Source organism: Rhinolophus ferrumequinum, chromosome 21, assembly GCF_004115265.2.
Source record: "Rhinolophus ferrumequinum isolate MPI-CBG mRhiFer1 chromosome 21, mRhiFer1_v1.p, whole genome shotgun sequence".
Taxonomy (NCBI): Eukaryota; Metazoa; Chordata; class Mammalia; order Chiroptera; family Rhinolophidae; genus Rhinolophus; species Rhinolophus ferrumequinum.
Genome location: NC_046304.1, coordinates 16,213,731 through 16,241,477, shown reverse-complemented (window position 1 = coordinate 16,241,477; position 27,747 = coordinate 16,213,731). Strand labels below are relative to the sequence as shown.

Here is a 27,747-nt window from a genome sequence, read left to right as displayed (position 1 = left end):
ACCACAATGGAAATTTGGGTGTGATCCCAAACTCTTCGGGTATCCACTTATGTCCTACCCTCACCAGTAGCTAATCTGACCCTTCCTGTATGGGTTTTAATCGTTAACTCACAGAAACAGCCAGATTTCCTGGATGGTCAAGTTCTCTGGCACCCTTCATAAATACTATCAAGTATGACCAAGAGGGGTACTCCCTTGGAGCATGACTTTATGATAGCGGCAGAAGAAAAGGTGTAAAGCTTGGGATGAATCAATATTGACATTAGAAATTACTTAGGGAACAGATTCCTCCCATGGGCTTGTCATATTTTATTTTCTTTGAAAACTCAAGGTAAGGTTTTTATTAATCAAGGCATTCAGTGAAGAGTTTTGAAGATACTACTTCTATGAAGAGATACTACTTCTATGAAGGACAAATCTGCTGACAGAATTCTGCTTTCTTTCCATATCTCAACTTCCACACCTTTGCATCTGCTTTTAGTCTGATTATGTTTAAACCCTCTGCTCTTATTTTCTGCCTGTGTTTACTTCCAACTGTCACAGTCTCCTCACTTTCTTTTTTTTTTTTAAAGACTTTATTGGGGAAGGGGAACAGGACTTTATTGGGGAACAGTGTGTACTTCCAGGCCTGTTTTCCAAGTCAAGTTGTTGTCCTTTCAATCTTAGTTGTGGAGGGTGCCGTTCAGCTTCAAGTTGTTGTCCTTTCAGTCTTAGTTGTGGAGGGCGCAGCTCAGCTCCAGGTCCAGTTGCCGTTGCTAGTTGCAGGGGGCGCAGCCCACCATCCCTTGCGGGAGTTGAACCGACAACCTTGTGGTTGAGAGGATGCTCTCCAACCAACTGAGCCATCCGGGAGCTCAGCGGCAGCTCAGCTCAAGGTGCCGTGTTCAATCTTAGTTGCAAGGGGCGGAGCCCACCATCCCTTGCGGGACTCGAGGAATTGAACTGGCAACCTTGTGGTTGAGAGCCCACTGGCCCATGTGGGAATCGAACCGGCAGCCTTTGGAGTTAGGAGCACTCCAAAGGAGTTGCACTCCAAAGGAGGAGCACTCCAAAGGCGGTTGGAGCTCAGGAGCTCCAACCGCCTGAGCCACCGGGCTGGCCCCTCTCTTCACTATTTGTTATTTTCCCCCTTTACACCTTGGTTTTTAATGACTCTATGATGGGGATCTCTCACAATCCCTCTCTCATTCCCCCCCTATATTTATTATTATTTTTCTCTCTCCTTTTCTGCGTTACCTTCATTTTCTTGTACCTTCCTTTGGATGTTTATTTACTCATTCTCTCCGCCCCCTCTCTGTGATTCTCCACAGTCCCTTTGTCCATTCTTCTATCTCAATGTACATCCCTCATTCTGACTTTTCCTCATTTTCCTACCAGTCTCTGCCTATCAGTTCCTGTCAGTCTCTGTTTTTGTGTTTTGCTCTTTAGCTGCTTGTCCTTTGTGTTTTTGCCTGTCTCCAACTCCACATATTTCCTGCTTTCTTTTTCTGTCAATAAATCTTTCCGTTGACTGCCTCCTCCACCTTCTGCTCTTCCGCTTATCAGCTCCCCTGATGAATCCCCCCCACCCCATCTCTCTTTCCACCTCTCTTTTCTCTTTCTCTGACAGTCTCTCAGTCTGCCACTTATTACCACCCTCTCTCGTGAGTCTGGTTGTTCTTCCCTGTCACTCACTCTCACTAAATCACTGTCTAGACTATCTGTGCCTTCCACCTTTGGGGTCCCTTTCTGTCAGCTTTTCTTTCTTTTTTTTTTTTTTGTCCTCTTTATGACCATTTTACCAATTCTATGATTTTGATTTCTCTCAGCTTCTATAACCATCTTTCTTGATATTTCTGCCAAGGAGTCTCTGTCTTGCACTTCATCTCTCTTTGCCTTTGTCTCTTCTATGCAACTAATCCTTCTCTTTCTATCTGTCCCTCAATCTATGTATGTCTGTCTCTAACACCCCCTTTGCCTTTCTCTAGCTCAGCTTTTTGGCAGGATTTTTAAAAAAATCTTGCTGTCTCTTCCTTTTGCTCATGTATCTTTTCTGTGGATCACTATGGGTTACCCCTCTCTGTCAATTGTTTAGTGGAATAGCAACCGTAATCCATTTTACCCTTCCCATAACCTGGATGGTCTGTCTGAAGAAGGGAGGGGTCTTGTGCAATAGGAAAAAAAAATCAGCAGAAGCAGCAGGGGAGAAAGGAGAGCTTGTGAATGACTCCTAGAAGAGAGTCATATATTGCTTAATCCCTCTGTAGCCAAATGGAAGCCTTCCCTCAAATGCTTCTGCCTCTGCTTCATTCTTCCATGAAAACCTGAGCCTGGGAAGACCCTACATTGCATATCCAGGATGGGTGTTTGAGGCCTTATTATGGCTCTGGACTTTAGTACTGTCCTAAGAAGACAGACCTATCTCCATGTTTATGTCTCTAAGAATATGCCTTTTCTTTAAAAAGGTCAGAAGATACTAAAAAAATATAAAAAGGCAGATGATGGACACAGAAGGATTCGGGTTAAGTACAAACACAACAGTGGGGCTATGAGAACCAGGTAGCAACAATCACTATGGCCCAGGTTCCTCGGTCTCTTGGCAACTGTTATGTCTACATATCAATTGGCTACAGAAAGCACCTGTTGTATTCTCCTCCCACTGCCAGAATTTGGTCATAGGTGAGGTTTCTCTGATCTCACCCACTCCATACCAGATTTCTTGAATCCTACTAGTAAGACTTCACCTTTCCTCATCTAAAGCAAAGGGTTTCTGTTTCCATTGGCAGTTTTGTCCAGTTTCATGCCTCCTGCCACCCTTACTGGTAGCTTACTGGCTGTATCTTTTGAGTTAGTTTGCTGCAAAGGATAGTCATCTGATGATGAAATTCAGTGAACAATAGCCCCGATTCCTACCCATGAACATCAGCATTTATTCTGAGATCCTCGGAATGGGGGAGAGGTGTGAGTTAGCTGGAAGAAGAACCGAGATCCTGAAAATCCAGTCCAGTCCTTCCACTAGTTGGGGGTTGTGCATTGGAGACCACCATCTTCTTTTCCTGGTCTTACCTCCTTCAAGACTGGCAGAAGAGGAACCTGAGGCTTCTCTCTAGTCTTTCAAGCTGAGAGTGGGATCATCCCTAAGGACAGGCTCACCATCACAACATGTCCTGGTATTCCTAGTTTCCTTGTGACCAGGGATAGGTGAGTGGGGCTGAGACTGCAGGACATCACTAACCAAAATACGGACCCCCAGTATGACGCTCATGGTACCCACAGTGACCAGCCCAGTTCCCCCGAGAACAACCAGAGCCGGAGGCACCTGGTGGTGCTGCCGGATCAACCACAGACTCATCCACCCCAGTGGCACCAGGCGGAAGAGGGCCAGGGTGGCCAGGGTGGACCAGCTGGCTACAGTGAAGGCCAAGGATGGGACCTGTCGAGACAGCAGCAGCAACTCTCTTAGGTGCAGGCAGACGGAGTTCAGCTCCAGGAGCAGAGACACCACAGAGAAGCCCACATAGTGGCTGGACAGAATGGCAGTACTGAGGCAGCTCACTACCTGGGGAGCCAGGGTCAAAAGTCAGAGGACCTTCTAAGACCTACAACCCATCATGTCCCAATATCCTGGTCCTTAAGAGAGGGGCTCCCAAGTATTTTCTGGCATGCCTCCCTCCCAAAAAACGCCCAACCATTATGCTTACCCTTATGTCAGGGGCCTGAATGGCTTTGAAACAATCCTTCCCTAGGATGGAAACAGCCTTTGCCCCAGAAGCTGCCTCCTCTGGAGCTGCAGCATCTGCACAGCACCCCCTTAACTTCTATTCCTGGCCTTTCATGCCTCATCCCCATTCCCAATACTGTGGCTCCTCCTTCTCAGAAAAGCTCCATATTCAACGTTTCTGCAATTGACTGGACACACCTGTGGGAATCTGAGGCCGTGCTCAGATTCCCAGCTGTGACCAGCAGTCAATCCCCTCCCCCCAGTTCAGCCCAAGGTTGGGAGGATCAAGTGCCAGGGAGTCAGAGACACTCTGGGAAGTCACAGGACAGAAAGCTGATGAGAGATTGGGGTCCTTAGTCTGGGCGCACATTCCTTCCTGTCTCCCCTCTCCCTGAGTCTCACCACCAAATGGTGACAGAGAAGTTCCCAGGCCTGGCCCAAGGTCTGGTTCCACAGCATGTCAGCTCCATCAGCCAGGAAATAACCTGTGGGGCAAGGGGCAGGGGAACGGTAGGCTTCCCTCAAGCTGATATACAGCCTGGAGGAGAATCTCCATCCCCTTTCCAGTTCTGTAGTTTCCCTCAGTAAAACTGCCAGAAGAGGACCTGTAATTACTGTTGGAAGGTTGCCCCTCACCCACAAACCGGCCCAGCCTTCCCTGCAGACTCACCCACAGATATAGCCACCAGCACCAGGGCCCAGGGCGGGTGGCCATGAATGGGGTCGGCAGCCATCTGAGGGTACAGCGACAGCCTGGAGGAGATGGGGGGAACCACGGTCAGCGTTATGCAGACGGGGAGCCCACTCTCTTGCTGTGAACCCCCACCCACCCACCCACACCCTCACCTCAGCCTCTGACTCTCAAGGTCTCGCATCAATTTTAAAGGTGTCTGCCAGGTCTTCAAATGTCAGCCTTCCACCCCTCACCCTCACCCACACGCCTCCCGAACCTCTAAGCCCCGCACCCGAGCAGCGCCCCGGTTCCTGTGAGCAGACTGTGCACCAGGGAGACACAAGTGTTCCGCCACTTCCAACGGTCCTGAGCAGCGGATCTTGGCGTGGGCAGCAGCTGCAGCCCCCAGTGCATCCCCCGGAAGGCGGCGAAGGAGGCTCCAGTCACGAGGAGCCCGGAGGGCGCCATGGCTTGACTGGCGGGCTGGGTCCGGATGGGTCCCTCGGGCCCCTACGCTGCTCCCGGTCCCGACGCATCCAACGCGCGTTGCGGACGGAGACTGTGAACCCGCTTCCCTGCAGGACTGGGTCTCTGGGATACCTCGCCGGCGCCGCCTTTGTTATCTGCAGTAACTTTTGCAGGGCTCGTCCACGCCCCCATCCCTTGGCTGGGCGGTGATTGGAGGAGCCGTGTGGCCACCGCCCCTGGAGCCACAGCAACCGATCGCGTCCTGCCTTAGCGACGGACGGAGCATTGGGAGTTCCGGACCACCAGGCAATGCAGTGGAGCTCAGGTCGATAGGGGTCTACCTCAACTGCCTGTCCTGAACCCCTCGGAGCTCCAGAAATAGGTCACTAATCTCACCTGACATTCCCAGAGGCCCCGCCCCACTAACTTTCACCACTTTCCCTACTCTAACCTCTCACCTGCTGGTCATCCCTCCCACCACACCCACACAGACCCTGAAGTTAGAGGCCAGGGCAAACCCTTGCTCACTTGCTTAAACCTCGCCAACGCACTGCTGCTCACCGCCGTCCCACCTCGTCTCAGTTGTGGGAGAGAGAGTTGTGGGCACCTCACTTCCTTGGAGCCACCCCTTCGACCTCCCGAGTTTTCCAGACCTTTAACACATCCCAGCAACCACGTAATTTCAGGAGTCCTGCCCCCGTATATAGTACCTCTCAAACGGAACAGCTCCATTTCGGAGAAGCGACCCACTGGGGATTACTGCCTCATTATTAGGAAGCGGAGGCAAAGGGACCCACTCAGCACTAGTCTTGGAAAGCATCCCCCGCCCCCACCATGGTTCCTGTGGGGTATCCCTTCCAACTTGAGGAGACCAGGAGAGGTCACGCAGGGTCACCTCAAGGTTGGACCAAAATCAAAGAGAAAAACAAAGACCCATCATGCTTTCAGCAGCGTGACTGTTAGGATTCTAGAATCTTTCATCCTGGAAAGGAAAATATTTCCCCCAACCCATTTCCTGAAGAGTGATTGGTTTTTACTGTTTTCCTTGTCTTACTCCACTCCATACCTCTTTAGCTGGCTGACAGCCAGCAATTCAGACTGCCATTTCCTGAACATGGAGAGGGTGGATTTCAGCTACTTCCAAAGAATGAACTTCATAAACCACTAAGTGTTCCACCAAACACTCTCACAACCCCCTTTCTCCACCGAAACCCCAGTAAGTCCAAGGGGCTAGGGGCATCCCTTCATTCTTTCACACCCACCTCTCCAAATGTTTTTAAAAAACATTATACCGATTCTTTTAAATTTTGTTATGTGAAAGCCATGCACAATAAATGTAGAAAACTTGCAAGTTACACAAAAAGAAACTTGAGGAAAATTACAATTACCTTATCCCACCACCTTATTCCAAGATAACCACTATTGTCAACATTTTGGAGTATGTCCTCAGTCTTTATCTGTTTTATGTATACAACTACAAGTCGCATATACCTATATCTTAAAAAACAAAATTGAGATCACATACACTATTTTTATGACTTTTTTAATATTCAAAGAGCATTTTTCTTTCCAGTCAAATGTTCTTCTACATGACTTTGAATGGCTGTGCATACTCCAGCCTCTGGCTGGATATACAATAATTTACATAAGCAATCCTGTTGCAAATTTTCATTATAGCAGAAATGAATTCCCAATCATAGAGTTGCTTCTATTTTTCTCTTTTTCTCTATCGCAATGCTGACATGAACATCTTATAACTAAATCTTTCATTATTCTCAGAATAAATTCCCAAATGTAGAATTAGGTCAAAGGTCAAGGTAATGTTTGACACATATTACCAAACCGACCTCCAGGAAGGCTGTACCAATTTCTATGTGCATATGCACTGTATTTTAGTACTTCTTTGCCAGTAACTGGGTCTTATTTTTTCTGTTATAGCTTGCTTTGGGGAAAATGCGTAGTTGTATTTGACTTTTTTTTAATGCTTTTTTAACTTTTATTTTTTAAGTGTGTTTTTCCAGGACCCATCAGCTCCAAGTCAAGTAATTGTTTCAATCTAGTTGTTAACGGTGCAGCTCACACTGGCCCCAAGCGGGGATCGAGCCGGCAACCCTGGGCTTACAAGCATTGCGCTCTAACTAACTGAGCTAACCAGCCGCCCCCCTGTATTTGACTCTTTTTAATTACTAATGAAACACATTTTTCATGGTTTTATCCATTTGAATTTCTTTTATGAATTTCCTGTATATGTCCTTTCATAGCCGGCTCTTGCTCCTTGAAGCTGCTTATATAAAAATTGCAGGGTGCATGAGAGGTGGAAGTAGGAGGATGAGGCCACAGGACACTTTAATATGGTCCCACATCTCTGAGGGAGACGGAAAGACTGGAGAGAAATGATGAATGAAGAAGATGGCTGGAAGCTTGTCCTTGATGAAGGTTGGCTGTCCTCTCTCCTCCTGGGGTGCTCCTGGCCTTTACGGGCCTCCTCTGCAGGGTGCCCAGACAGGGCCCTGTGCTCTCCAGGCCTTGTCCTTCACTGGTCTTCTGCCTGCCTGTGTTCCCAGGCTGCTCTTCCTTATCTCTGCTCCATGATAGGTGAGGATGACACAGCCACACACCCAGGGCTGGAGGGAGACACTGGCCAGTGAAGCGAGGAGGGGAAGAAAGGATGGAAGCAATATCCAGGGACAGAGTGGTCTTTGTTGTGTCCTATGAGTGGACTCAGTCTACCCTCCCCCTTTGAACGCAGTCCCACACACATTCAGCTTAGACTGCAGAAAAGCTGGGTTCAATGGTCTTCTCTCTTCTGAATCTTTCAGTTTCTCATAAATGGGGAATAAGACCCAGCTCCCTGTACACCTCCTCCCCCAAAATAGAACAAACAGCTTCTTGTAGTCCCTGAATGTGGCCACCTTCTCAGGCAGAGAGACTGGACCAAGGCTGAACCACACCAGAGCCTGAGCCCAAGAGTGAGGTTGGATCAAGAGCTGGCAGTGGCAGGTATACACTGCCTGATCCCCCAGTGGGGACCATATCCCACAATTTAGCTCTCCTGGTTGCTGGAGGGGAGAATTTCCTGCCTGTACAGGCCTGAGCTGAGTCTCACACACTATCCTAGAAAGTAAAGTGAGGAAATAAAGAGAGCAATGGTAGCTGGAACCCCATCAGGAGACGCAGTCCTATTTTGGGTGGCAGGGGAAGCCTGGGGCCACCTTTGCACGGTGGGAAATCAGACTGAGTTCCTACTAGCCCCTCCCTTCAGTCCCCCCCCCCAGCTCCTAGGGTTATGGTCAGGGATGGGGTAGGGGCACTAGCTTATGTGAAAAGCTGTTTTGTTCCCATCTCAAGCTCTGAGTCTGCACAAATGGGTTTCTAATTCCCTCATGCATACTCAACTGGGCGATTCCCAATCGCACAGGTAGGTGGAGAAAGCTGAGATGGGAGGTCTATGAGGGTTTCACATACAGATGAGTACCCCTGAATCTAGAGTCTGAGCCAGTAAGAAAATGCAGGGAAAGGTAAGAGCAGAGGGATGACCACTCAGATGAGCATTTCAGTCTGACCTTTTTCCTGAGAGGAAACTTAACTTCTGGACCTCATCTGGAAAGGCGAGTGGAAAGAATGGGGACAAGGAAGGAGGGTCAAGAAAGACATCTGGGTAAAGAAGTAGACAGGGTTTTCTTTGCTCTACTTGTTCCCCTTGTCATACAAAGACCAACTAACCTTGGGTAATCAGAGCCATCTATTCCCTAGTTCAGCCAGGTTTTCTAACCTAAAATTGTTCTCTCTTGCTGGTCCAATGGGGGGGAAGGCTCTCCAACTGAACAGGGCTCCCATTCCTGAAAAGGTATTATTACTCCTGCTGTTCAGACCTTCCCCGCCCCAGTTCTGTCACCTTCAAGATGAGGGGGAAATCACCTCCTTCTCTTCTTCCTCTTCTTCCTCCCCCTCGAAGCCAGGGGCAGAGGGCAACAGTTCTTCAACTGGCAGCTTTAGCTGGGTCAGGACATAAAGCTTGCCACTGAAGAACTACTGCGGCTCAGCCAGGTGAGAGTGTGGGAGGTACAGGATCCTAAAGGGAAAGGGAAGAAAAATGGGAAAGACCTGAGCAGCGCCATGTCACAGGGACACTGTCCCACTGGCCATCTAAGTCCAGCCCCAGCAGATACTCAGTCTTCTAATGAAGGGTTCTTGGCTCTGACCTGAGCCTGCAGGAGCTGTTAACTTCAGTGAGAAGAAGCAGCTCTAAACATACTTCCTTTACTCCTCTTTCCAGAACTGAATGCTGTAGAAACCCAGGCCTGCTCTTACCCTCCTTGCCCCAGCTACCCCAGGGAGGGCAGGGAGTGAGCAGCCTACTCAGCATTCAGAGAAGGCAGGACCTGGGACCCTGAATACACCCCATCTGTCGCCCATATACTAGGTGAGTTGTATCTTAGGTCTGGAAATATGAGTTCAGTGATCAGCCCAACTGACTTGTTCCCAAGGAGTTCAGCTGGAAGAAAGGTTTCTGGGGCCTGCATCTGGGGAAGAGTGAGGAAGGGAGGAGGTCTAGAGTTTGGAAGGTCAGCAGAGGCTTCTGAGACTGTAAGGAGAGGACAGGGGACCAGAGGCTGGAGGGGAGAGAGATTGGGCTGGGTGGTTGGGCAGCCTCCCCAGGATTCGCAAATGCCAGGCATTCCGCTTGCACATTCCGGGTACATCTGGTATGAATTCCAGGCTGTCTGCCTGCCCCTCCATGTCTGAACTTTGTTCCAAGTTCCAAGCCCCGCCTCCACAGTTCCAACGCATGAATCAGCAGGAAAAGCCGGGCCCTGCAGCATGGCCCAGGGAGGGGGCTGGGGGCGTGGCAGGCTTGGGGGCTATAAGCTTGGGGAGGGCGGGTCTGTGCTGACACTCAAGCCCAGGGCATGGCCCATGACAATGAGAGGGGCCGAGGTGGTCTTGCCTTCAGATTTCTATACTCAGAGAGTAAGAAAGATTAGGGTTGGGGTGGGAGGTTTTCAAACTACAAAACCCTCTTGGGAAGCATGAACTTTATGGTACCTTCCTTCTCTCAGGTGACCAGTCCCAACTCCCTCCTATTCCCCTCTGTCTGAGCCGGCTCTGGTCAGTCCACAGCACTCAGCGGCTGCTGAGAGTCTGTGCCAAGCAGGTGCCCTTGGCTGTGAGGCGGGGTGGGTCCAGGGCACTGACCCTCTGACCAGCTGCTCCATCAACCCTTTGGCATCCTGACAGCTTTCAGCCCAGTCTGACAGCCAGGATGACAGGCCAAATGAGTTGGAGGCTGCAACTAGGGCCGAAGAGAGGTGGGGGCGATAGCCTAGCCGAGGCCACGGGGAGGGGCTAAGAGTTGGCCGAGAGGTGGGGAGAGAAGGAGCCCAGTGATGACTAACCCAGGCGCCCCACCCAGCCAGCCGGCTTCCCAGGCGGTCAGGGCCAGGTCTGGGCTAGGGGCCCCACAACCGGACAAGCTTGGGGGAGGTGCAGAGGTGACCTTCTCTCGGCCCAAGACGGCTAGTTAGGCTGGGGGGGGTAGAGTTTCCAGGCCCTCCTCCTGCCCGCTCCCTCCACCAACCACGGTGAAATCCTAACCTCTGGGTTGCATAAGGCCCCCGCACCGCCGCCCCCTACTCCCCTCCCCTCCCCCCTTACATAACATCCCCTGGAGGGAATGAGAGGAAGGGCCGGCCCGCCCAGAGACCCCTTCCCTGCCAGGGCGTTCAGCTGGCCCTGACCTAGTGAGTGCCAGTAGTCAAAGCACCTCTACCGCTACCAGCCCTGTCCAAATCCTCCCGTTTGGGTGGCCGGCTCCCGTACCCACAGACCAGGGGGCACCGAGGTTAGCCGCCCCAAGCCCTCCGGCCCCTCATCTTCCTCCCAGCCACTCCGCAAGACCTTCCGCCACGACTCCTGTCCTGGACTCTTTTAAAACCGCCTGACACACTACTCCAGCCAGGCCAGGCCCCTCTCCCCTAGAGTGCTCCTGCCCCCCGCCGCCCTCTCTCCCCTCCCCCGGAAGGGCAGGGTGTGGCCGCCAGGACCCTACTTGCCCCATTACCCCGTTAGCACGCTTCTCTGCTGTGCCGTCAGGACTCCAGCTCACACCCACCTGGTGCTGGGTGTGTGCATGGGGGGATGCTGAGGGTAGGAGACCAAATCAGTGCGTCCGTTCCCCAAGGCCGGCGGCGGTCTCTTCCCAGCGCCCAGCACACACCGGCTCCAGTCTCCGATCAGCTGGCGGCGTCGTGACGCACAAGTTGCGCTTGCACCTCCCAAGGCCAATCACCGCCAACTGGTGGGCAGCGTGACCACACCCACTCGGGGGCGCCAGCTCTTCACCGTGGTCCCGCCTCTCCGGCCGTCTTAGTTCTGATTGGCAAGGAGGCCACCCTTTTGCTTAGTGGAGTGGCACTAAGCCACGCCTACTACCTCAGAGCTGGCCAATAGGTGAAAAGGTGTGGCTCAGCCTTCCACTTAGGCTACTTGCTTGGAAAAGCTCTACGTCAAACCAGAGTCCTAAAGGGCAGAAGGAAGTAAAGGCGAGTGTGTTTGCAGTGCATACTGGTCAATGTAGTTCTCCATCTGACACCTTGTTCCCAGAATCCAGCGCGCTCTGTGAGTTGGCATTTTTAAACTCCTCTCTGAAACCCTCCCGGCGAAGTCCTTAAAGGGCTACAGCCCCTCCTTTTGGAAGCCGTGAGTGCTTCTTTTAGACAACCCCCAAACGGATTTGCTAACTTCTACAGCAGGCGATAACTCCCTAAGGAAATGTGGAACAGGCGAAGCAGCAGGAGTGAGCAGAACTGAATCAGCCCCCAGGGCAACCGACTCTGCCACAGAATGAGAACTCCTGAGAGCTTTAGGGGGAGGGAGGACTGCCCACCTCGCCTAGCCCCAGCTTTCACTGGAGAGATCTAGTCCACCCGTCCTGGGGTTGGGGGAGCTTCCTGATCAGGAGGCTTTTCTTCTTTTCTCGGAGATGTCTCGTCCCAGTCGCAGACAGACGCGCTTCCTAACAAAAGATTCATGACACAGTCTTCACCTGAGGATAGAAGGAAGACTTGAGGTCAGAAACTAGGGGATGGGCCGTGTCAAAGTGCAAATGGTCGGCAACCCCATCCAATACCTAATACCCCCATTCTGTCCCGCCCTCCAGAATTTTTTCACGGACTCAGGCCTACTTAGGGAAGAGATTTCAAAGGTAGAGACCAATGAGGAGGCGGCTCCTTTCCCAGGGTCCAATCAGAGTCTAGAGGGGCGGGGGATGGGCAAAAATCTGAGAGGAACCCAATGACTTGGCAAAAGCAGCTGGACTGCTTATTTAAAGGGACAAGTCTGGGATCCACGCCACCTCATCACTCCCCCCCTACCATGCCCCGAAGAGATACACGTAGACGGGGATCCATGACTTTTCCATAGGCTCCAAATTGGGGGTAAGGGTAATTTATGAGCCAGAAGGATTAGCCTGGAGCGTGAGATAATTCCTTCTGTATTAAATACTGGCTCCGCCAAATGATTGCTGTGGTTCCTAGGAGCTCCAGAATTCTGAACTTGTGTTCAGAACATTGTGCCTTTAAGGAAACTTCCTGCCTTCCACCCCAGTAACAGCTGATTGTGGAAAATGTGACCTCAAGGGACGAATCAGCTGTTACCACATCCTCCTCCTGGCCTGCCCTACTCCATCCCCTTATTCCCCCACCCCCCCATGGGTGGGGAGGGAAGGAAAGAGATGGAACCCCAAATATGGGGACCTGCTTGTATGTACTTTCCCCTGTCACTCCAAGACTGTCTCCACCTGCCCCCACCCGACCCCGACCCCCCTCCACCCCCATTCTGCTGATTAGTTCTCCAGAGGTTCTGAGCTTGGAACCAGAGGTATTTCCTGTCAGCACAGTCAGCTTCCACCCGCCTTCCCCTGGTCTAGTAAGGGAGGCCAGTATTGGGGAGGCCCAGAACGGAGGCTGGAGGGTATGTGGGGGCTCCAGGAAGAAATACTGGGGAAAGTCCAGTGAAGCTGCAGACCAAGCCTAGGGGAGAGGAATAGCTGTGGAAAGCAAGCCTCTGGGGATCAGAACCCTGCTCCCCAGGCCCGCTGCCCCCTACTCCCTGCTCAAGTTGCCCTATTCCCCAGACAGGGGCCTGCTAAGGGACCTCATGGCTTCGCTCATTCATTCCACTTCTAATTGTTCTTAGATGCCACCTGGTCCTTGGCTGCTCCAGTTTTTACATTCTCACCCTCCACAGCAAGGGAGCTAATGAGGAGCTTCCCAGGGACTGAAGGTGGAATGCAAAGCCCCAGGAACCAGGGGCTTTGGTTGGGAAGTCCTTCGGGAAGACCTAGGTAAATATTTTGCCCCAACCCTGAGCTGGGAGTCAGGGTCACTCCAGGACAAGCTCAGTGTGAATTCCCAGGACTGACTTGGCAAGGTTGGGAGAAACTGAGCAGGGCCTTGGCCAAGCTTGGAAGGAAGAGAAACCTTACCAGCTGACCCATTGCCATTATCCTTCGCATAGATGTCCCAATCCCTTCCCACCCAAGGCCCTTGGGGTCGGCCTTTCTCCATTTTGTTCTGCTAAATCTCCATCCCCTCACTATCCTACCCTATCGGGCAAAAGCACAGCGTTTAGTTCCAGCGTTTCTCAACCTCAGCACTATTGACATTTTGGATTGGATAATTTCTTATTGTGGGGGCCAGCATCACTGGCCCACTAGATGCCATTAGCAACATACCCTGCCCCCCACAACAACCAAAGCTCTTCAGACATTACCAAATGGTCCCTGGGGGCCAAAATCGCCCCCAGTTTAGAACCACTGAGTTAGACAAACTTAGATTCAAATTCCAGCTCTTACCAGCTGTGAGCTTACAAATATACTTAACATCTCTGAGCCTCGATTTCCTCATCTACAAAACAGAGTGAATAATAAGTTCATGGTTTATTGCAGGGATTAGAGAAGGATTATGTTTGAAAACACAGCCCTGTGCCTGGTCCACTGGCCCACAAGCACCAAATGTTAGCTTCCTTCGCTTTTCTCCCTGTCAGATCGGTAAAGGCTAACCTCACTCAGTATGGGCTGACTGCCAGGGCAGCTGCAGCCTGCCTGACTATCCAAGCCATGACCTCCAGGAAACTCAATATTGAGGTTAGTGAAGGGGAGTGTCTAATTTGGCCCCAGATTACCCAAAGCTCAAGGGTGCTTGGGTTGGGATTCAGGGGAAATTTGGGGCTATAGCTGATATCTCACGATGTGGCCTGCAGACTGCCTGCACCAGAATTACCTGGAGTGCTTGTTAAAAATTCAGATTCCTGGGTCTCACCCCAGACTACTCATTCAGATGTACATCAGAAAATTTGAAAACCACTGTTTCAGGGCTCAGATTGGGGAAGATGTCATAGACCTAGAAATCTTAGTGCACCAGTTCCCAGCATGACAAGGACTTTCTTACTCAAGGGAAGGAAAGAATTCTCAGAGGAAAGATTTGTTAAACCCAATGTCATTGTTGCATTGCAAGCCAAAACCACTAGAGGGCAGGGCACATGCAGACTTGCAGAAAAAGGAATGCCTGCTCAGTCTAGGTAAACTGAGACCAGAGCAGAGACCAGGTGGACCCAATTTTATTGGTACTAAGAAGCAGGTACTGATTTGGCAAGGTCAGGAGAAACTGAGCAGGGCCTTGGCCATACTGAGCAGAACAAAAATGGAGACGGGTCTACGCCAAGGGCCTTGGGTGGGAAAGGGATGGGGCATGTATGCGAGGGATAATGGGATGGGGCAGTTATTAAGATTTCTCCTGACCATCAAAACCTGTCCTCTGGTCTCAGGTACTCAGACCAAAGTACCTGAGGATAAAATACTCTAAAGGAACCCCTAATTTCCCAGGTGAAAAAAACAATCGTGCATAGCCAAGTAGTACAAAGAACATTGGTTTTAGAATGAAATAGGCTTGGGTTTGAATCCTGGCTCTACCACTTCTTAGCTATGTGACCTTGGGCAAGTTGACCTAAGGTGGTCAGCTTCCTCATCCTAAAATGGGTATAAAAATTTCTTCCTAAAAGTGTTGTGGGGAGAATTAAACAAGATATGCAAAGTGCGTCCCATGGTGCCTGGATTCTAATCAGTGCTCCATAAACAGTGGTTTTAAGTAATGACTACCCACGGTCCTGTGACCAAGCACATTAGGGGCGCCAGCTGCCCCTTCAAGAAAGAGGATACAGGGGGGAGGGGGGTTGTCACTGTGTCAGGAATATAAATGATAAATGTCTAACTATTACATTGTTTTGTGCACCTAAAACTAATAAAAAAAAAAAACAGAAAAAAATAAAGTGAAAAATAAAGTAAGCACACCCAAACATAAAAAAAAAAAAAGGAAGAAGAAGAAAGAGGATACAGATAGAATCAGATCATGGCAGCAAGAGCCATGCCTGTATCCTCTCTAATTTGGATTTTAGTTTTTCTTAAGTGCCTTTATGGGACCACCACACCTCTAACACCAATCTCCTACATCAGGCAAACTCTCCTAGGAGTGAGACTCAAAAAAACAGAGCCAGTGGTTTCACTGCAGACAATGGCCCATCTGTCCTGAAAATGAGTCAGAATTGAGACCCCTTGAAGGAGTTACATGGTTTTGGTGCCAAGTCTCTGGTTTCCGCTCCCTATCCCGTGCTGCACCCGCCCCCCCAGCCACGGTGGCATCTGCAAGACTCTGACCACAGTAGGCAGTCTCTGTGGCACTGCAGAAGCTGATCTTCAAAAGGAAGTCTTGGGGGAACATATCCTTCCAAAAACTCCACGTCTCTGGGCCTGGGCCACTTTTCTCCCTCAGATCGCCCAGAATTAAAAAAAAAAAAAAAAAGCAGGCTGTAAGAGGGCTGTGAAAGGACTCCAGGGCAGAAAGTCTCCATTCTGTCACCTGGATAAGCCTCTTTGGTGGCTCTTGGTTATCACCTGTAAAATATAAACACTAATAACTGTCCTCCCTGCCTCACGGAGTGTAATGAGGGCCAAATGGAATGTTACTGATGAAATGTTTTGGAAAGTTAAAAGCTCCTTTTGGAAGGCAGCGCTGAAGGGACTTGATGTCAAAAGTCCCAGCTCTGCCTCTGAGTTCTTATCTGTAAAACCAGAGGGCTGAGGGAGGATCAGCCCGCTAAAGGCAGGGATCTCTGGGAAAAACCTCCCTAGATCAGCGTTCTGGAGCAGGAGGAAACAGGGGTGGGAGGGCAAGTCTCGTGGGCCGTGCAGCATCGCTCTCTCTTCCACCTGCAGCGCAGGCTGGAACCCCTTCCAGCAGGAGAGGAAGTGAAACCGCCACCAGGCCAGAGTGGAGCGCTGGCAGGAGGGCGCGGAGGCCCGCATGGCGGTGGCGCGGGCCGGAGGCGGGTCCTGCCCGCGGGTTTGAGCCACGTGCGGTTGTTTCCGAGCCGGGGCGATCACGTGAACAGCGTCAGCTGACCGGTCACGGTAGAGCGGGGCGCTGGCACCCCGCAGCGCCCGCCCTGCCGCGCCCGGAGCGCAGGACCCTGCGGAGGGGTAAGGTCGCCCCCGCCCTCCGCTCCAGTCCCCGGCCCACCCCCACCGCCTCCGCCCCAGCCCCTGTGCCTTGCCCCTCCCTACCCCGCCGGTCTGGCACCCCGGAAGCCATCGCTAGGAGGGCTGTGGCCGGGCTGTACCCCGCGCTGCCCCCAGCGGCCAGGAAGGGATGGCCCTGGGGAATAAGGGGCGGGAAGTCGCTCTTACCATCGGGCTGGAGGGCTGGTCGCGGTCCCCAAGCCCTGACATGGAGGAGCTACTCCAGAGCGTGGAGAGGGACCTGAACATCGATGCCCGGCAGCTGGCTCCAGCCCCAGGGGGCACCCACGTGGTGGCCCTAGTGCCCGCGCGCTGGCTGGCCAACCTCCGCGAGCATCGCCTGCCCCCGGGACCCTGCCCCCGGGCAGAGGGCCTGGGCGAAGCGGAAGTCAGGACTCTACTGCAACGCTCGGTGCAGAGGCTGCCCCCCGGCTGGACGCGCATAGAGGTGCACGGGCTGCGGAAACGGAGGCTGTCCTACCCGCTCGGCGGTGGCCTGCCCCTTGAGGAGGGGTCCTGCAGCCCTGAAACCCTCAATCGCTTCATGCAGGATGTGGCTGCCCAGAACTATCGCAACCTGTGGCACCATGCATATCATACTTACGCGCAGCCCTATAGTCTTAGCCTTGCCCCTTCAGCTGTCCCTGCCCTGGACTCAGTACGACAAGCTCTGCAGAGGGTGTATGGTTGCTACTTCCTGCCAGTGGGTGAAACTACCCAAGGCCCATCTCATGCCAGAGATGGACCCTGTCCCACTCTGGGCAGCCCAGCCTGTCCTAGTCTTTTGAGAGCTGAGGCCCTGCTGGAGTCTCAGGAGATGCTGTATGTGGTATATCCTTATATGCAGTTCTCCCTGCATGATGTGGTCACCTTCAGCCCTGCCAAGCTGACCAACAGCCAAGCCAAAGTGCTTTTCATTCTCTTCCGTGTGCTGAGAGCCATGGATGCCTGTCACCACCAGGGACTAGCCTGTGGAGCCCTATCTTTGCACCACATCGCTGTGGATGAGAAGCTTTGCAGCGAACTCCGGCTGGACCTGAGTGCTTATGAGAGGCCCGAGAAGCATGAGAATGAGGAGACCCCTGTAGCAAGGGGTGGGACAGACATTGAACCTGGAGAGGAGGGGGGAGGAGGACCTGGATGTCCCACCTGTCAGGAGGAACTTAGGGGCCTTGTGCTAGACTGGGTCCATGGCCGCATCAGCAACTTCCACTACCTCATGCAGCTGAATCGGTTGGCAGGTCGGCGGCAGGGGGATCCCAACTACCACCCAGTGTTACCCTGGGTGGTGGACTTCACCACACCCCACGGGCGCTTCCGAGACCTGCGCAAGTCCAAGTTCCGCCTCAACAAGGGGGATAAGCAGCTGGACTTCACGTATGAGATGACGCGGCAGGCATTTGTGGCAGGTGGTGCAGGTGGTGGCGAGCCACCTCATGTTCCTCACCACATCTCAGACGTGCTCTCCGACATCACATACTATGTATATAAGGCTCGGCGCACACCCCGGTCGGTGCTCTGTGGACATGTGCGGGCGCAATGGGAGCCCCATGAGTACCCCGCTAGCATGGAGCGTATGCAGAACTGGACACCTGATGAATGTATCCCCGAATTTTACACTGATCCCACTATCTTCTGTTCCATCCACCCTGACATGCCTGACCTGGATGTGCCAGCCTGGTGTAGCTCCAGCGAGGAGTTCGTGGATGCCCACCGGGCACTGCTGGAGAGCCGTGAGGTGTCCCAGGACCTTCACCACTGGATTGACCTCACCTTCGGCTACAAACTCCAGGGAAAGGAGGCTGTAAAAGAGAAGAATGTGTGTCTGCACCTGGTGGATGCCCACACACACCTCACCAGCTATGGTGTGGTGCAGCTCTTCGATCAGCCGCATCCCCAGCGCCTGGCCGGGCCTCCTGCCCTTGCCCCTGAGCCTCCACTCATCCCTCGGCTGTTGTTCCAGACCATCCAAGAGAGCACAGGCCGGGAGGACTTCCCAGGGCACCTTACAAATGGGATGGGAAGGCTAGTTTTGGAGGCCACTCCTTGTGAAGCTGGCTGGGCCAGAGACAGGCCTGTGGCGGGGGAAGATGACTTGGAGCAGGCCACGGAAGCTCTGGATTCCATCTCCCTTGCTGGGAAAACAGGTGACCAGCTGGGACCCCCCTCTTCTTCCTCCAGTCAAGCCCCTCCAGGGCTCCTGTCTTTCTCAGTGGCCTCAGTCTCTCGATCAGGTCGCAAGAACAAAGCTGCAGGGGCAGACCCTGGGGAAGGTGAGGACGGGAAGATTCTTCTCCCAGAGGGCTTCAATCCTGTGCAGGCTCTGGAAGAGCTGGAGAGATTAGGCAACTTCCTGACCAAAGGCCTAGGGGGCCAGCTGGAGGTGCCTGAGCAGCCCCAGGTCCAGCCACCTGTGCAGCTGCGGGACCTCTTCCATCGGGACATGCAGGCACTGGGTGTCCTATTGGCTGAGATGGTGTTTGCCACCAGGGTCCGAACACTGCAGCCCGATGCACCTTTGTGGGTACGCTTCGAGGCTGTCCAGGGGCTCTGCACACGCCATCTCAAGGAGGTCCCTGTGTCTCTGCAGCCTGTGCTGGACATGCTCCTGCAGCTGAGTGGACCTGAAGGCCCCGTGGTAGCAAGGAGGGGCAATCTGGGCCCACTGTTTGAGTACAGGCCCATTTCCCAGGGATTGCCTCCACCTTGCCCAGCCCAGCTCCTCAGCCCCTTCAGCTCCGTGGTTCCCTTTCCTCCATACTTCCCAGCACTGCACAAGTTCATCCTCCTGTACCAGGCGAGGCACGTGGAAGATGAAGCTCAGGGACGGGAGCTGGTCTTTGCTCTGTGGCAGCAACTGGGTGCAGTGCTCAGTGACATCACCCCAGAGGGCCTGGAGATCCTGCTGCCCTTTGTGCTGTCACTCATGTCCGAGGAGCACACAGCAGTGTATACGGCCTGGTACCTTTTTGAACCTGTAGCCAAGGCTCTGGGCCCTAAAAATGCTAATAAGTACCTGCTGAAGCCTCTCATTGGTGCCTACGAGAGCCCCTGCCGGCTCCACGGCCGCTTCTACCTGTACACCGACTGCTTTGTGGCCCAGCTGATGGTGCGACTGGGCCTGCAGGCCTTTCTCGTCCACCTGCTGCCCCATGTCCTGCAGGTGCTGGCTGGTGTGGAGGCCTCCCAGGAGGAAAGCAAGGGCCTGGCAGGGGCTGCTGAAGATGAGGAAAGTGGTCTCCCAGGGGCCAGGCCCAGCTCCTGTGCCTTTGGGGAGGAGATACAGATGGATGGCGAGCCTGCTGCCTCCTCGGGCCTCGAGCTCCCAGACTATACATCTGGCGTCAGCTTCCATGACCAGGCTGACCTCCCCGAGACAGAGGACTTCCAAGCCGGGCTCTACGTGGCTGAGTCCCCACAGCCTGAGGAAGCTGAAGCTGTGAGCCTGGGCCGACTGAGTGATAAAAGCAGCACCAGCGAGACCTCCCTGGGCGAGGAGCGGGCTGCAGATGAGGGGGGTGCCCCTGTGGACAAGAGCAGCCTTAGGTCAGGTGACAGCTGCCAAGACTTGAAGCAAAGCGAAGGCTCAGAGGAGGAAGAAGAGGAAGAAGAAGGCAGTGTGGTGTTGGAGGAGGAGGAGGGGGAGCAAGATGAGGTCACTGGGGCATCTGAGCTCACTCTCTCCGACACGGTGCTGTCCATGGATACCGTTGTGGCTGATGGCGGCGGGGCAGAGGGAGAGGAAGAGGAGGAGCCGCTGACCGAGCAGTCAGAGGGTAAAGAACAGAAGATCCTTCTTGGTGAGTTCTCAGGTCTGGAGGTGTTGGTCAAACAGTCGTCTGGTTTTCACTCACCATTTCCTAAGCACCTACTTTGCACCAAGCAGTGGATTGAGCATATCCACATGCAGCATAGATGGGGGCCTGCCCTGCTGGAACTCACACGTAGCAGAGGAGATGCCATGTTGTAGATAATCCTACATAAGTACAAATTATGGTCGTGCTATAAAGAACACAGCTGGAGGCTACGAGGGAATATAAAATGGGACTTGGATCTATGTTCAGGGGTCAAAGAAGGCTTCCTTGAAAGTAGGGCCAGTTGAGCTTCAATGAGTAGTAGGTAGGCAAAAATGGCAGGGTCTGCAATGGGAAGAGCATTCCATCAAGAGGGAACAGCATATGCAAGGCTCTAAGGCTCTCGTTCCATTAAAGAGTCAGTGAAAGGCCAGCATAGTTAGACTGAGAGAACGGAGGGAAGAGCAGCGAGCAGAGGTCAGAGGAGGAGGTCGCTAGGGTGCAGCCAGGGCCTCATTTATGAACCGGAGAAGATTCACCGAAGAGGTAACCTGGGGCAGCCCCGAAGCCAGAGTCCTGCAGTGGTATGGGGTGCCCAGGCTCAGTCTGGGCTCTTGGGCAGAGTTGTAGCCAGAGTTGGCTGGGTGGGGTGCTGGATTGGGTGGCGTGGGAGGAGTGGTGAGCCACGATTATCTGAAGAGCTCAGGGCCTGCTCCCATCCTGCAGATACAGCCTGCAAGATGGTCCGCTGGCTGTCCGCCAAGCTCGGCCCCACAGTGGCCTCTCGCCACGTGGCCCGGAACCTGCTCCGCCTGCTGACATCGTGTTATGTTGGTAAGGCCTGTGGTCAGTGCTGGAGATGAAGCTTCTCCCAGTCTCTCCGCTCATCTTTAGTCCTCTCTAGGGGATCCTTCCCACTCCTACTGCAGACTATTTGCAGCTAAGTCCTGGGTCCCAGTCTGTAAACATCCCTTCCTTCCTTAGGTAGGGCATGGGGCAGACCCCTGGCTAGAGTGAGCAGGAGCGGCTACCACAGTCGCTGGAAAGCTGACTGCCCTCCTGCCCTCTGCTAGCACTCAAGGCTGCTGGCCCTTCCTTGGCAGGGTCTACTCGGCAGCAGTTCATGGTGAGCAGTGGTGAGACCCCCCCGCTGAGTGCTGGTAACATTTACCAGAAGAGACCAGTCCTGGGTGATATAGTGTCGGGGCCTGTGCTCAGCTGCCTCCTCCACATCGCGCATCTGTATGGGGAGCCCGTTCTCACCTATCAGTACCTGCCCTACATCAGCTACCTGGTGAGTCCCCGACGTGGCGGGCTGGGGGCTGGGGGTCTGAGGAGCCTGAGGCCTGACCTGGGATCTCTGGGGGTCCCAGAGGGTCTGTCGGGCAGTCTGGCACTCATCAACTCTGTGGCCCTAGGTGGCCCCGGGTAGCACCTCAAGCCCCAGTCGACTAAACAGCCGTAAGGAAGCGGGGCTGCTGGCAGCGGTGACGCTCACTCAGAAGATCATCGTGTATCTCTCAGACACCACCCTCATGGACATTCTGCCCCGTATCAGCCACGAGGTCTTGCTGCCCGTTCTCAGCTTCCTGACGTCCCTTGTCACAGGGTAGGCCCCTGCCGCATCCTGTGCGGGGAGCAGCCCGGCTGAGGGGGTGGTGGGGGTTGGGGGCGCTGGGAAGCTTGGAGAGTCCAGTGATACTGCACTGGGTCCTCGTTCTGATCCCAGCTGTGTGACCCTGAGCAAGCCACACCTTTCTGTGCCTCAGTTTCCTCATCTGGTTTGGACCAGTTGGTCTTGTAGCTCTTTTCACTTACAGCTTTTGATAGATTCTGGGCAAGTCCCACAGAGGGGCAGCTGGAGTTTATGGGCTCTGTTTCTAGGTTCCCAAGTGGAGCCCAGGCCCGGACTGTCCTGTGTATGAAAACCATCAGCCTCATTGCCCTCATCTGCCTGCGTATTGGACAGGAGATGGTCCAGCAGCATTTGAGTGAGCCCGTGGCCACTTTCTTTCAAGTCTTCTCTCAGCTGCACGAGCTTCGGCATCAGGTGGGCAGACCTACCTCGCTAGGATGGGCGGGGTAGGGACCGTGGACTCAGCTGACTCCCTGGGCTTCCTTCCCCCAGGATCTGAAGCTGGATCCCATGGGCCGCAGTGAGGGCCAGCTGCCAGAAGTGGCCTTCTCTGATGGGCAGCAGCGGCTGGTGGACCCCACCTTGCTGGATGAGCTGCAGAAGGTGTTCACCTTGGAGATGGCATACACAATCTATGTGCCCTTCTCCTGCCTGTTGGGTACTGCCCCTCATGTTCCCTCATGCAGACTCTGTGGCTATGTGTCTTCCCCTGGGAGGGCCCCATGCTCCCCTTGCACTTAGAGTCAGTAGTGGGTGTTAAGCATAGTTCTCTGGGTCAGAGCAAAAAGATTTGGCCTCAGACCTTGAGTCCCAAGGTGACATAATACGAGGGACTGAGCGTTTGCCAGCAAGGAGGCACAGGAGTGACCTCGCATGTCCCTGGGGAAGGTGGGGGAGTCGGGCTGGCAGGCTGAGACGCTAGAAGCTGTCTGAGAGGAATGGGTGGCCCAGCATTGATGGAGCTTCCTGTACGGACCAGACACTGTGCTGAGCATTACCTCGTGTCCTCTCCCTGAATAGGATGAACAGCTTCTGTGGTCAGATTAGTGGTCATCCCCCCACTGAAATCTAAGTTCTATCTTGTTCACTGTTCTATTTCTGATACCCAGCATGGCACCCAGCACATAAAGAAGATGCTCAAGTATACATAATGAATGAATGAGACCATGTTTTACTGGGGAGGAAACTGAGGCTTGGAGGTGAAGAGTTACTTGCTCAGAGTTGCACAGCCAGTACCTGCCCTGTCTTCTGTGGTCCCCAAGTCCTTGCACGGGTGGTAGCTGCCGTCTGCCATCTTTTCCAATCTTAGGACCTCTTCCATTCCCATCCAGGTGACATCATCCAGAAAATAATCCCTAACCACGAACTGGTGGGGGAGCTGGCGGGGCTGTATTTGGAGAGCATCAGCCCGAGCAGTCGCAACCCTGCCAGCGTGGAGCCCACCATGCCAAGCACAGGCCCTGAGTCAGACCCCCAGGGTGGGGGCTGCCCTCAGGATGACAGCCACTCGGGGACCTTTGGGAGTGTCTTGGTCGGGAACCGCATCCAGATCCCCGATGACTCTCAGCCTGAGAGCCCCGGCCCGCTGGGCCCCATTTCTGGGGTGGGCAATGGGGGCCTTGGCAGTGAGAGCGAGGACAATGCGCTGAAGCGGGAGCTGCCACGGAGCGCCCACGGGCTGAGCGGGAACTGGCTGGCGTACTGGCAGTACGAGATTGGCGTGAGCCAGCAGGACGCCCACTTTCACTTCCACCAAATCCGCCTGCAAAGCTTCCCGGGCCACTCGGGGGCCGTCAAGTGTGTGGCGCCCCTGAGCAGTGAGGACTTCTTCCTGAGTGGCAGCAAGGACCGCACCGTGCGCCTCTGGCCGCTCTACAACTCTGGGGACGGCACCAGCGAGATGGCCCCACGCCTCATCTACGCCCAGCACCGCAAGAGCGTCTTCTTTGTGGGCCAGCTGGAGGCCCCGCAGTGCGTAGTGAGCTGTGACGGGGCTGTGCACGTGTGGGACCCCTTCACAGGTGAGCGGGCCCAGGTGAGGCCTGTGTGTGACTGCCATCCTCTACCCCACCGGGCCTCTGGGAATGGGGCTCAAGGGTGGGGTGGTTGGGGTATCACGGTGTGTGGTTTGGGGTGACCCAGGGAGGCCACACAGAGGAGCAGTTAGAACTTGGAATCCATTAGACCTTGAGTTTGAATTGTCTCTGCCACCTTTACTTGATGAATGACTTTGAGCAAGTCCCGTCACTGCTGGAAGCGTCAGTTTGCCCTCCTATAAAATGGGAATCAGAGCAACTGGTTTAGGAATTAATGCATGTAGGGGCTTGTTTTAACAGGTGGCATGCAGTACATGTTTGGTAAATTGTTGCTCCATTAGTTTTTGCCATTATTGGAGGGAGAAATAAAGCTGAAAAGGGGGAGGGGATAGAGTAGCACTGAGGTAGACAGAGGGAGATAGAATTCAGTCAGAGGGTGCTGTGTGAAGAGAGGAGGTTGCTTTGGGGACAGGAACCTGGCCTGGCCATGGAAGCAGGAAGGGGGGAGGGTCAAGAAACATCAAGCATTTTCTGCGATTCTCTGGGATATGGGAGGCAGATATTGGGTAGGTCGGGGATATGAAGAGTCGGGGCTCTTCCGTCAGCTGCTGGGACCTCAGATCCATTGCACCTTCTCTTCTCAGGGAAGACCCTTCGCACGGTGGAGCCATCGGACAGCCGGGTGCCCCTGACCGCCGTGGCTGTCATGCCTGCCCCCCACACCAGCATCACCATGGCCAGCTCCGACTCGACCTTGCGCTTTGTGGACTGCAGGAAGCCCGGACTGCAGGTCAGGGGAGTCTGGTCCCCTGAGTCCTGGCCTAAGTGCCTGGCAGTGGGGAGGGACCTCAAAGGGAGAAGGCCAGGGCGTTGTTTCTTTCTGGAGACAGCTCACCCACAGCAGCAAACCCTGGGGGATGGGACTCTGGCCTGTGAAGGGAGGCGCTCTCCCCTCGATGGGGGACAGAGGCTCAGGCCTTCCAGCTGTGGGGACCTGGGGGCTGAGCAGGACCTCAGAGAGAAGCGGGTTGCAGCCGGTGGTGGCATCTCACTTGGTCTCCCTCTGCCTGCAGCATGAGTTCCGCCTGGGCGGAGGGCTGAACCCTGGGCTGGTCCGCTCCCTGGCTGTTAGCCCCAGTGGCCGCAGTGTCGTGGCTGGCTTCTCCTCGGGTTTCATGGTGCTCTTGGACACCCGTACAGGCCTGGTTCTGCGTGGCTGGCCTGCCCATGAAGGGGACATCCTGCAGATCAAGGTAACAGACCGGATTCCCTTCCCCTCCCCACTGCTCTGGGCTCCCACCTCTGGACAGGCTTAAGCTGATCTCCCTGACACCTGCCCAAGGGCAAGTGTAAGGGAGGGCCAGGAACCAGGTGCACTGTGGGCACTTGGCAGGAGCAAGGCCATGGGGGCGTGCCCCAGGGGGCCGAGCTGACCCTGCTACTCCCTGGAGATGTTCTAATGAGTAACCCTTGTCCATATTTGTCTTGCTTGGAGGATCAGGGGTCGGGTCCTGTCCGTGACCCAATTCAGGTTAAATAAAGCTCGGCTGGGAGGATGTTTACTGCCCCCAGACCACTGAGCAGAGTCCATACCCCCTGCTGGGCTGCCCTGGTGGGGGCAGGGACAGACTGGGCATGGGCATCCTCCCGCTTCCCCCCTACCCCCTCCTTTCTTAATCACAGACCTCAGGGAGGCATAGGAGGTGAGACACAGGGCTACTTGTGGGATAATTTTTCCAGGCAACTGGGACTCCTTCCCCATCCTAAGTGGAGGCCAGGGGACGTGCACTGCCACTGCGGGGGGCAGGCTGCCTGGACTCCCTCCGGGACTCCCCAGAAGCCCCTGGGCTCCAGGTGCCTCTCATTTCTGACTTTCCAATCCTGACTATTCAGGAGGTCCCTGGGGTCAGCCTGGGTATTAATCCTGGCTCTGCCACTTACTGCCTCTGTGACTTTGGTATGATTTACTTAACTTTTCTGAGCCTTAGTTTTTCTCTGTAAAATGGGAACACTGACAGCATCTACCTCATAGAGTTGTTACAAAGATGAAAAGGTAACGTGGTAACGTGGCCTGTCTAACACAAGGCCTGAATATAGCAAGTATTCCAACTATAGTGAGTGACACATTGATATAGTCATATTAACTAACATTAACATAGTGTGAGAGGGTGGTAGCTTGTCCACTGCTCACGATGCCGGTCTTTCTGGGAGGAAACAGGAAGACCCTGAGGCTTGGTGGGCACCCGGGAGGCCCAGGCCCTGCTGAGGCTCTCCTCTCCCTGAGCAGGCGGTGGAAGGCAGCATCCTGGTCAGCTCCTCCTCTGACCACTCTTTGACCGTCTGGAAGGAGCTGGAACAGAAACCCACACACCATTACAAGTCGGCGTCCGACCCTATTCACACCTTCGACCTGTATGGCAGCGAGGTGGTCACCGGAACCGTGGCCAACAAGATTGGCGTCTGCTCCCTGCTTGAGCCGCCCTCCCAGGCCACCACCAAGCTCAGCTCCGAGAACTTCCGTGGCACACTCACCAGCCTGGCCTTGCTGCCTACCAAACGCCACCTCCTGCTGGGCTCAGACAATGGAGTCATCCGCCTCCTGGCATAGGCTGAGGCGGGAGCTGGCCAGGCCCTGTTGGGCAGACACCCTCCGGTCGTCCACCCCCCTACCCTTGTTTCCCCACTGACCCCCTTCATGCAAGCCTCTCACCCCATGCCCTGTGTACCCACCCACATGGCCTGCCAGCTACGGCAGGGTAGGGATCTGGGTTCCTGACCCCCAGAGCCACCGAGGCTGATCTCATTCACGGCTTGGGGAGGTGCTGCTCCTAGCCAGCAGGGAGCAAGAGGAGGAGCTGGGAAAGCATCGCAGCGCTCTCTTCTCCCCAGGTCTGCCCTCTGGATCCACATGGGGACAGGGAGGCTTGGGAAGGGGAGGGGAGACTGGCCCTGCCCACCCAGTCTCTAGCCAAGCCCTCCCCCTTGCTGGGCTCTCTCTATCCTTGTCCCCCAAGGACAGGGGCACTTCCCCAGTCCAGGACCCCATGGTGCTTGGGCTCTAGCCTCTGAGGAGGGCTGGCCATGGTCCAGGAGTTAAGGGCCTTGGGCTGAGGTTTAAGTGTCCACCCAGCCAGGTCCTGTCCAGTGTGGGACCAGTAGGACAAAAAAGAGGTCAGGACCAGGGGAGGGACGATGGACTAGGCTAGCTGGTGCCTGGCAGGAGTGACCCAGCCTTGCCTGCCCACCCCTAACCACAGTGTTTGTGCCTTGAGCCGAGGAGGCAGCCCATGGGCCCAGAACTCCGGCGAGCATGGGGAGGGGAAATCCAAGACCCTGAGAGAAGGGGTGAGAAGAATTCCATCTCTGCATCTCAGATATCTCCCAAGGGACAGGAAGACCCTGCCGTCCCCAGGTCCTCACATTCTGGAGCAGAGATGAGGTCTGGGACTGGGCCCCTGCTGTCTCCTCACTATTTGCAATAGATGTAAATATGACCAATAAATCCTTTGGAAGAGCCATGGAACTGAGTGAGGCTTCTCTTGATGGTGGTGTCAGGTGGGGAAAAGTTGAGATCCTGCAGCTTGCAGGGCAATGAGGAGAGGGTGAGGATAGGGCAGGAGCTGGGGAGGCAGCCTGATCATTGCTCTTCAGGCAGCACAGGGACAGGGCTTCTCATTCGTGTAGCCCCAAGCCAGTTTCCAGAACCTTCATCCTTGGGGAGGGTAAGGAGACATTGCTCCTGGTGAGGTAGGAAGCTGAGAGAGGCTGTGTCCCTCAGCGTCTCTCCCCACCCCCTGCCTTCTGGACTCAGGCTGAAGGCAGCCAACCAGGATACGCGACATGTAAGGCTTGGTATGGGCATCCTACC

At 54.3% G+C, this 27,747-nt stretch overlaps 2 protein-coding genes and 2 long non-coding RNA genes across 4 annotated transcripts; 1 reads left to right on the top strand and 3 right to left on the bottom strand.

Annotated features, from left to right (window-relative positions):
- Positions 1 to 1,077: 1,077 nt before the first annotated feature.
- Positions 1,078 to 5,010, bottom strand: TLCD2 (TLC domain containing 2). Its single transcript, XM_033089047.1, has 4 exons — positions 4,666 to 5,010; positions 4,371 to 4,453; positions 4,103 to 4,185; positions 1,078 to 3,538 (listed from the first exon to the last, which is right to left on the bottom strand). The coding sequence occupies exons 1-4, from the start codon at positions 4,839 to 4,841 to the stop codon at positions 3,086 to 3,088; spliced, it is 795 nt and encodes a 264-aa protein (XP_032944938.1). The 5' UTR covers positions 4,842 to 5,010; the 3' UTR covers positions 1,078 to 3,085.
- A 1,360-nt stretch (positions 5,011 to 6,370) lies between these two features.
- On the bottom strand, positions 6,371 to 16,684 carry LOC117013006 (uncharacterized). The gene is made up of 3 exons (XR_004421258.1): positions 16,582 to 16,684; positions 10,954 to 11,886; positions 6,371 to 8,913 (listed from the first exon to the last, which is right to left on the bottom strand). It is a non-coding gene; the product is annotated as an uncharacterized LOC117013006 (long non-coding RNA).
- WDR81 (WD repeat domain 81) lies at positions 16,291 to 27,402 on the top strand. The gene is made up of 10 exons (XM_033089622.1): positions 16,291 to 20,213; positions 20,934 to 21,041; positions 21,311 to 21,501; positions 21,626 to 21,816; positions 22,092 to 22,257; positions 22,336 to 22,501; positions 23,175 to 23,864; positions 24,524 to 24,669; positions 24,953 to 25,132; positions 26,167 to 27,402. The coding sequence occupies exons 1-10, from the start codon at positions 16,544 to 16,546 to the stop codon at positions 26,485 to 26,487; spliced, it is 5,829 nt and encodes a 1,942-aa protein (XP_032945513.1). The 5' UTR covers positions 16,291 to 16,543; the 3' UTR covers positions 26,488 to 27,402.
- On the bottom strand, positions 25,015 to 26,503 carry LOC117013007 (uncharacterized). Its single transcript, XR_004421259.1, has 3 exons — positions 26,412 to 26,503; positions 26,029 to 26,229; positions 25,015 to 25,100 (listed from the first exon to the last, which is right to left on the bottom strand). It is a non-coding gene; the product is annotated as an uncharacterized LOC117013007 (long non-coding RNA).
- Positions 27,403 to 27,747: the final 345 nt, after the last annotated feature.